Source organism: Spea bombifrons, chromosome 10, assembly GCF_027358695.1.
Source record: "Spea bombifrons isolate aSpeBom1 chromosome 10, aSpeBom1.2.pri, whole genome shotgun sequence".
In the NCBI taxonomy this organism is placed as follows: Eukaryota; Metazoa; Chordata; class Amphibia; order Anura; family Pelobatidae; genus Spea; species Spea bombifrons.
Window position 1 is genome coordinate 39,028,913 of NC_071096.1, and position 9,253 is coordinate 39,038,165.

At 53.0% G+C, this 9,253-nt stretch overlaps 1 protein-coding gene across 1 annotated transcript; it reads left to right on the top strand.

Moving 5' to 3' along the window:
* WDR59 (WD repeat domain 59) lies at positions 1-9,253 on the top strand. The gene is made up of 26 exons (XM_053448979.1): positions 1-89; positions 490-539; positions 758-893; positions 1,078-1,163; positions 1,354-1,434; positions 1,620-1,657; positions 1,743-1,831; positions 1,934-2,050; positions 2,251-2,328; positions 2,496-2,652; positions 2,725-2,804; positions 2,926-3,046; positions 3,465-3,589; positions 3,666-3,830; positions 3,942-4,037; positions 4,241-4,397; positions 4,525-4,594; positions 5,174-5,327; positions 7,137-7,270; positions 7,358-7,439; positions 7,550-7,662; positions 7,788-7,926; positions 8,011-8,083; positions 8,177-8,300; positions 8,418-8,560; positions 8,852-9,253. Exons 1-26 carry the CDS (start codon positions 36-38, stop codon positions 9,085-9,087), a joined length of 2,898 nt encoding a protein of 965 aa, XP_053304954.1. The 5' UTR covers positions 1-35; the 3' UTR covers positions 9,088-9,253.

A 9,253-nucleotide genomic window follows, 5' to 3' on the forward strand; every position in this document is an offset into this window, starting at 1 on the left:
TTGTTGTTGTCGAAGTTCCTGATGGGAAGAGAAAGATGGCGGCTCACTGGAGCAGCGAGAATGTGGTGGTGGAATTCCGCGATTCGCAGGCTAGTAACCCCGGGGTAGAGCCCAAGGGAGGTAACTTGATTCCGGGTGGGGGTATCAGAGGTTCGCGGCAGTGTTGCTGCCAGATGTGAGAGGGTTGTCGGTGTATGGCCGGGCTCTCCTCACCTAATGATTCGCTTTGTGTCAGTCTGTCAGACCCCTGGAATATAATATACGATTTGAAAGAAGCGCTGCGTGGACTGCTGGCGCCATATAAGTAAAAGAGAATAATAATAATAATAATAAATAATAATTACTCCTGCGCTGTCGCTGTCTGTATGTCAGTCCCGGCCCAGCGAGGGTTGCTTTGCTGTCCCGGGGCAGTTGTGTTGTTTTCGCCTGACGTTGTGGACTGTGTGTGGTCGGCGGCCGTTTTGATTACTGTGAGTTTTCTCCTTACAGGCGACGGCCATGTCTGTGGACTGTCAGGGGCAGCTGGCGGTGCTGTCAGGGTGAGTCGCAATAGTAGTAAAGGGTTAATTATTTGGGGGCTCGTGTTCTGCTCCGACTCTCTGATATATTCCTGCCTGTCAGATAAAAAGACCTGCCCTAATAGTTGGCTTGCCCTGGGCCGTCTCCCGTGGATGGCTTGCCCCGGGCCGCCTCTACTTTCCTTGTATCGCGCAAGCTGTACAGCATGGCGACTGCGCCACTGCCTCTGTCTCCGCAGCCGCCGCTTCCTATACGTTGTGAATCTCGAGACCCCTATGGACGGACATCGCAAGATATCTCGCCAAAGCAAGTGGGACATCGGGACGGTGCAGTGGAACCCGCATGAAAGCCACGCGCACTTCTTCGCTGCTTCAGTAAGTCAAGGATCACCCAGACCTAGGAGGCTACGGACTCGTATAACATGTTCAGAAGACAGGCGTTTGTAAAGCTGCTCCGCTAGGGGCCACACGGGGCCGGCTTTGAGAGCCGCTGCTAACTGCACCCCAGTGAGTAGGGAGCGTGAATAGAAAGCTTAGCTCCGGCTGTGTGTCGTTCCAGAGTAACCAGCGCGTGGATCTGTACCAGTGGAAGGACGGCGCCGGGGACGTGAGCTCCTCTCTGCAGGGACACACGCGTGTCATCAGGTTCAGCGGCCCTTTCTCCTGGGGGGTTTGTGCTGGGAAGGCGTCTGTGAGCCGGGGCCTTTAGCCGCAGTCAGTGTACTCGCTCCTCGGAGCGTTACCTGCGGGAGTAGAGGGAATAAGGGGAACCGTGTAACGGCGGGTCCCGGGAGACTCGCTTTTATGCACCGTTCTATGTTTTCTTTTGTTGCAGCGATCTGGACTGGTCGGTGTTTGAGCCAGACGTGCTGGTAACCAGTTCCATTGACACCTACATATACATTTGGGACATCAAGTAAGCACATGGTGGATGGATGGGTTCATTGGGACAGCGTTAGCGACCCAGGGCCGCTTCATGGGCGAGCGAGTCAAAGACTTTGCTGTAACTCTAGGCAGCTATATTTGTAGAATCTTTACATATTGTCGCGTGATTGACATGCTGTAACTCTTCGTGCGTTATGTGCATACCTCTCCTTGCAGGGACACCAGGAAGCCCGCAGTGTCCTTGTCTGCAGTGGGTAAGTATTACAGCTGGCATCTGCCTTCCTACGCAATCTCAATAAGGGACCTCTGTGACGCATGCTACTTCTTCCTTATCCCCAGCGGGGGCGTCACAGGTAAAGTGGAACAAGAAGAACCCTAACTGCCTGGCGACGAGCCACGACGGGGACGTGAGGATCTGGGACCGAAGGGTGAGTGCAGGTTAAACGCGGCGGCCGGTAGTAGTTAAGCGCGGTGCGTACGGTTTAGGCGTGTGGCTCAGATCACCGTTAAGCATTCCTCCTCTCTTACAGAAACCCAGCACTGCCATAGAGTACATTGCCGCTCACCTATACAAGATCCACGGTCTAGACTGGCATCCAGACAATGAGAACATCCTGGCCACTTCCAGCCAGGACAATTCTGTCAAGGTAAGCGGCGAGCCGGACGGCGGCGTCTGATCGCTAACCGTGGATTGTGTGGCGAGAGACGCCGGTAAACGATCCTCTAAAACATAGAGGAAGTGTCTCATCCCTGACTCTCCGCTGCTGTCTGCCTGATTGCTGTGTTGTGTTTCTCATATTATCGTGCATGTTCTCAACACGTGGATTCCATATTCCTTGTATTGCAGTTCTGGGATTCCCGGCAGCCGCGGAAAAATCTTAGCGTGTTAACCTGCCAGGTGCCTGTGTGGAAAGCACGTTACACGGTAAGAGCGCAGGAGTGACACTCGATACACTGCAGAACGTTTAGTTGTTCGGAATAAACTTTATGAAATGGTTCTTTCTGTTTATGGGATCCCTGGGCTACCGAATCTTACGGCGGGCCCTTATATCTCAGCGCAGCTTCTGTATGTGATGTATTTCTCATCTTCAGCCTTTTAGCAACGGCCTGGTGACCGTGATGGTGCCGCAGCTGCGTAGAGAGAACAGCCTCCTGCTTTGGAACGTGTACGACCTGCACTCTCCGGTTCATATATTCGTGGGACACGACGACGTGGTGCTCGAGTTCCAGTGGAGGAAGCAGAAGGAAGGTCGGTGCATCGTGTGGAGAGGCTGGCTGAGGGTTGACGCTGTGCTCAGTGCTTTTCTTTTCATACTTCCAGGGTTGAAGGATTACCAGCTGGTGACCTGGTCCCGAGACCAGACTCTGCGCATGTGGAGGGTGGATGCACAGCTGCAGCGGGTAAGAGCTTGGTAAATGTTGCCATGTTCTGAAGGGGCAGTGTGTGGGGTATTTATCTCTGTGAGATGAGGGCTGATGGTGGCGTGTGTGTAAGTGCCACCACTCTCCTCTTCCCTGCCAGCTTTGTGCTAATGACATTGTGGACCCAGTTGATGAGCTGATGGACGGGTTATCCTCGGTGCCTGAGCAAGAAAAGCCACTGCAGCCTCCGGAGCAAATCTCAGGCCCCTCAGAAGAAGATGGTGAGTTTTATTCCTACAGGATCTCGGTCGGCTGCTACTGACTCCACTACTACTGAGCTCCATATCGGCCTCAGTGTTACCCCAGGATCCAGTCACGGCTCGTGTATGGCACAAACAGCAGCAGCGATATGTCTCATGGGCTTTCTGTGATCTCATGTTCTGTATGTTACAAAGAGACGCCTCTACAGCTAGAAATGCGAGGACAAGGGGTAGTAGTAACAATGGAGGGCCGGAGGGAGACTCCCAGCAGGAGTGGTAAATGTCATTGAAACATGTATGGGATGAACCTATGGCTGTCTAGCAGCAGTGGGAGACGTACGCGGGAGTGACGGCTCTTTGGGTTCGGTTTGGGTAGTAATGGTATCGCGTGATGCGGTTAGAGCCAAACCTCGCTGAGCCGTTTTCTCTTTATTTCTAGTCTTCGGCGAGGAGAAAGTTTCCCGTCCCGTGATGAGGCCAAACTCTGAGCAGCCGGGGCTCCCTCAAACTCTGCAGCAAGAGTTCTCCTTGATCAACGTGCAGATCAGGAACGTGATTGTTGAGGTGAGCGGTGCTGGGTCGCGTTCCCCTGGCCATGCGCGGCTTCTTCTGGCTGTTGAACGAGCTTTTCTCTTGGTAGATGGACGTTATGAATGGCAGCTGCACTGTGTCTGTGCACTGCGGGAATCACAGGGTGTGCATGCTGGTCATGTTTCCCGTTCAGTACCCCAACAACGCGGCTCCTTCGTTCCAGTTTGTCACCCCCACAACCATTTCTTCTGGTATGAAGGCCAAGCTATTAAAGGTAAGAGAATGTTCCGGAAGAAGGGGGAGCGACGGTGCGGCTGCTGTCAGGTTCCTTTGTTGATCGCTTGGCAGGTTCGGCGGTGACCGCTCTGCTTGCGCTCTCTTCCAGATCCTGAAGGACACGTCTCTGCAGAAGGTGAAACGGAATCAGAGTTGCCTGGAGCCGTGTCTGCGGCAGCTCGTATCCTCTCTGGAGAGCTTTGTGGTAAGAAGACTGACTCGGCAGCAGAGGGAGTAGCGCTCTAATTAAACGTTTGCGGAGGTAGTATAGCTCTATACGGTGCTTTGCCTGGCATATTCTGCACTCTTAAGAGGTGCCCTCGCGTGGCTGCATTGATGCCAGCTCTCAGCCGGCCACGGCTGTCTCCCAATGTTTGGCTGTCTTTTTTTTCTTTCTTTCTTTCATAGAACCAGGAGTCCAGTCCCTCGAGCAACCCATACACCATGCAGAGCTCTGTCACCCCTCCGCTGCCCACATTTGCCCGGGTCACAAATGCCTATGGCTCATACCAGGATGCCAATATCCCCTTTCCTCGAACTTCGGGTGCCCGTTTCTGTGGTGCTGGTGAGTGGCCTAAATCATTTCTGGTAACGCAAGTGCCAGCAAGGTGTGACTTGGCCTGTCTTCCGAGTGATGTCAGGCAGCTAGCCGTTTAGCCGTGCCGTGTCACTGTGCGCTGCTGTCTTTTCAGGGTACCTGGTGTATTTCACACGTCCCATGACCATGCACCGAGCTGTATCCCCCACGGAACCCACTCCACGGTAAGCAGACTACAAAGCAATCCTCCCTAAAGGGGCAAATCCTTTGCTTAGCTCTGGATCACCTGGAGGTCCATGAAGGCTGCATAAGTTTATTATTTAATTCAGAAATTCCCCATCAGACGGGATGTTTCTAATGGAAACGTTGCATGTCCTTTAGGCTGCAGTTTTATTGTGTGTCCTTACATTATTCTGTATAGAATTGTCAGCAAAGGGAACTTTCAGTAAACTCATGTGCGGCTCCGGTAAGACTTTTCATGTAGCTGCAATACCCACACTGTCCACTGGGTGTCACAGCTCCAGGGCAGGTACTCGCTGTACCCTCAGGGCATTTTGGAGATCCCAACAGATTGATGGAATATAAAATATATGGAATATATAATAATTACTCCTAAGGGACCATTGAAAGTCCCCCTGGATAGACCTAAACTCCTCGAGGCGCTTTGACCCCCTATTGTACCTTCAGCATTCCTTCATTCTGGGGCAGTTACACTGAGAAATATAATTTCTAGAGGCAAATAAAGTGCTTAGCGCGGTGCTTGGTACCGGTAGGTAACATGTCCTGTTCATTCTGTCTATCAGATCCCTCTCTGCCCTGTCAGCGTATCACAGCGGTGTCATCGCACCCATGAAAATGCGCACCGAGACCCCCGGGAACCTCCGTCTCTACAGTGGGAGTCCCACTCGCAGTGAGAAGGAGCAAGTCTCCATCAGTTCTTTCTACTACAAGGAGAGGGTAGGTAGCTGCTTTCTGAGCCTTCACTCTGCGGCACTTATCTTATCAGTGTGTCCTCGCTCACTTCTGGACAAAGTACCTTAAATTGACTGTAAACCGATTTATTACCTTATGAACCGGCTGACAGCGCTGACTGCGCAGTTATCTGCCCTTCCAAAACACTTTGTGGCAGAGCGTAGTTACAGAGGAGCCCTAGAGCACTCATGCGCAGCAGCCCGTCTTACTCGGTTTTCAGGAAGGACTCTGAGCACGCGCTCATGCGCAGCAGCCCGTCTCACTTGATTGTTGGGAAGGACTCTGTGAGCACACGCTCATGCGCAGCAGCCCGTCTCACTTGATTGTTGTGAAGGACTCTGTGAGCACCCGCTCATGCGCAGCAGCCCGTCTCACTCTTTTTCACTGGTCCATGACTGATGTCTGGCAGGTGGCATGGTGGTCGCTGGCCGCGGTGACTGTTATTTTGGGGACGTATGTGTGAGATTAAGTTATATTGCAGGCTGTAAGCTTCACTGGCCAGTCAGACCATTTCCAGTTCTTGATGATTATTTTTCCCTTTTCTTTGTTTTTTTCTCTTATCCTCTCCGTTTCCTCCTCATCCTCCTTTCTCTCCTCCTCTTCTGACATGCAGACGCCCCCCCTGTCTGCTCGCCGGCGCTGGTCCATCCAAGTGATTAACGACTTCCCGGTAACTGTGCCGTCTGCTAAGTAACTTCACCTCCTTTCTGCTCAGCAAGAAGACCCCAAGAATAAAGCCCTCGCTCTGCCACCCCTCTGATGCGCTTGTTGTGTCCAGGCTAGAAGGTTGCCCCGGCTCATGGCGGCCTTTCAGTCTGACCGCTCGTAAAGTAACCTCCCAAAGAAATTGCACGAGATGCTCCGTAAGCGACCGTAACGGTGTTAATGCGGCCGTTCCAGGAAGGGGTCCCGTTACTGCCCCCGGGGGGCGGGGGGGTACCATGAACTCCTGGCCAGAGCGCGGTTTGGAGACGTCAGGCTTTTTATTCTTGGGCTCTTGGTATTTTTGGCTTTTTCTTGTTGCCCACAGCCAGTCGGTGTCGGGAGTGTTTGCATCTCTTGTCACTTGTGGTGTTGACCCTCCATGTACTTTGTCATGCTCCTGCTTCCCGTGCTGGGTGCTCGCCGTATGGTACATGCCACCCACACATCTCTCCTCTTTCTTCTCTAAGGTCCCCCCCCCCCCCCCGTTATTCTTTTCGATGCCTTTCCTCACTCTGGTGCTTATATTTCTGGTCGTCTGGCTTCTTTCTTTGTCTATGAATGATGTCTTCCAACTGGCACAATCACTCCGGGTGGTGCGATGCCAATTCTGTGCCAGGCAGAAGATGGGCACGGGTCATAATCGGGTGGCAGGTGTTATTAATCTCAGTGTGTCAAATGTGATGTCGTGTTATTGAGTGTTAAGTACATCGGACGGGGGCTCGCCAACATCTCACCCTTATCCGTGGAGCAGGTAAAGGCATAGAAAGCCAGGAACATCCAGACACACGGAGCCAGCTTGGCGAAGCGGTGAAGGAATGGCAGCTGGCGATGGGCTCCGCTGAATGCTGTGCGTCCTCAAGGATTCATTTCTTTATCTTCTTCTTGCTCCATGCCCACGTAACACAAAATAAAAGAGGGTCACCACAGCCAAAACCGAGCGGAAGCTAACGCCGGGACGTTAAGAGTTAACCCCGTAAACGAGCCGCAGGGCGTGCAGTTAACGTCCAGCGCTTTCGAGCCGCGCAGGGGGATTTCTCTTTCGTCGGACTCGCCCGAGTCACGGCTCGTGTGTCTGTTTTGTGCCCCCAGAAATCTCGCAGGTGGAAGTCGAAGCGTGAGAGCAGCGACTCGAGCACCCGGCCTATCAAAGCCGCGGGGAAAGTGATCATCCAGGACATCTCCTGCCTGCTGACTGTGCACAAGGCGCTGGGAGAGATGTACATGTAAGTCGTGTAACAGAACACATCCGTGTGCCGCAGTCTATCGCCCCGTCTCGCCCCACCTGCTGGATCTCTTCTTTTGTCTCCCAGCCTGAACCGCGGGGACCTCCAGGAGATGTGTCAGAAGAATGCAGCGTCCGCCATGAGCGTGGGCCGCAAAGACCTGGTACAGGTAACAGTCCTCTCGGCATGTCGGCACTGTCACCGTCACCATGGAAACCACCCCGTCGGTTACAGAGAAAAAGCATTCATTTCTGATTAACGTTAATATTGTGTATTCAGGTTTGGGCCCTGGCGGCTGCTGCTAATGACATTTGTCTGAACCCCAAATCGGACCCGGATATGGAGACCCCGTGGGCACGTCACCCGTTTGGCCGGCAGCTGCTGGAGTCGCTGTACGTTGCCTCCTTTGTATTTTTTTACATGCCCGTGATTTCTTGGCTCTTGCATCTTTCTGGGGTTTTTGGGTCTCGTGTCTGTAGCGTATCTACCCTGCACCCTCGTGTCTCTCTCTCCTCAGCCTGGCGCATTACTGCCACTTACATGACGTTCAGACGTTGGCCATGCTGTGCAGCGTGTTTGATGCCCTGTGGCATCCACAAGGAGGTGGCGTGGCATCATGCCCCCAGTTACCTGCTCGCTCGGCACACAGCCGCTATGTAAGACATGTCTGATTCCCTTTGCTCGCTTTAATGGTGCGCAGGGGCGAGGAGTTTACTCCTTATCCTGTTCTTTTCTCTCAGCCGAGCTTTACGTCCTCCGGTTCTGGTTCCAGTGTGTCTGATCCGGGTTACAGTAACAGTGGCTGGAGTATTGGTAAGCGTGGCTTGTATTTGCTCTCTTATTAATAAGCATTGATCTTGACCCAGGCGAAGCAGCCCATGGCCTGAATCTGGTGTGTTTTTACAGGTGGTCAAGACGGGGAACATGGGGCTCCGTGGGGAGATGCCTCTCCTGATGAATATCGATACGGTAACATAAGCTACGTGGATCCCCGGGAACGAGAGCGAGACCAGCATGAAAAGAACAAGCGGTGATTATTGGCAGCAATGGGAAGCGACACAGGAGACCCGAGGGTGGGAAGGGGGGTGCGCTGAATCGTGTGTTTGTGATATTGTCGGTTTGTTACCCGAGTTACTTTCTCCTGCAGTCTTCTGGACCCAGCAAACACGCAGCAGTTCGACGACTTTAAGAAATGCTACGGAGAGATCCTGTATCGCTGGGGGCTGCAGGAGAAACGAGCAGAAGTTCTTAAGTTTGTCTCCTGCCCACCTGAGCCTCATCGAGGTATAGGTGAGTGATGTCATAAGTACAGGATTAGGAATGAGGCCGCTTTGGCCGGGGATAACCCGAGAGACAACAATGCCTTTTGTGTAGACGCTTATCCCTATTTCAAGCCCATACACATGTTGTTAACCTGAGCAGTGGGGGGGATGTCAGGATACATGGAGTGGGGACTGGGACTTGTACAAGGTCCGTGATAGGGTTGGGACTTCTACAAGGGGTCAGTGTACTTCGGCATGGGGATAGTGGTGAGCTTTCTGTAATGTCTGATAACGCTTGTTCTCATTCTCTCCTGGCCAGAGTTTGGGGTATATTGCAGCCACTGCCGCAGCGAGGTGAGAGGGACGCAGTGCGCCATCTGTAAAGGCTTCACCTTCCAGTGTTCCATTTGTCACGTAGCTGTCCGCGGCTCCTCCAATTTCTGCCTGAGCTGTGGCCATGGTGGGCACACAACCCACATGCTGGAGTGGTTCAGTACCCAAGAGGTTTGTCCCACTGGATGTGGCTGCCACTGCCTGCTGGAGAGCACCTTCTGAGGGCCAGGAGCGTCCATCTCCACTGGACAAGCCAAGTGATGGAGAAGTGTTGGAGAACGTCACGTGCCATCCAGATCTTTTTATTCCCGGGAGTGGGGACTGGCTGCAGAGCACCATGTTATTTGCAGCTATGTGATGAAGGACTAGTAAAAGAGGATGGTGACCA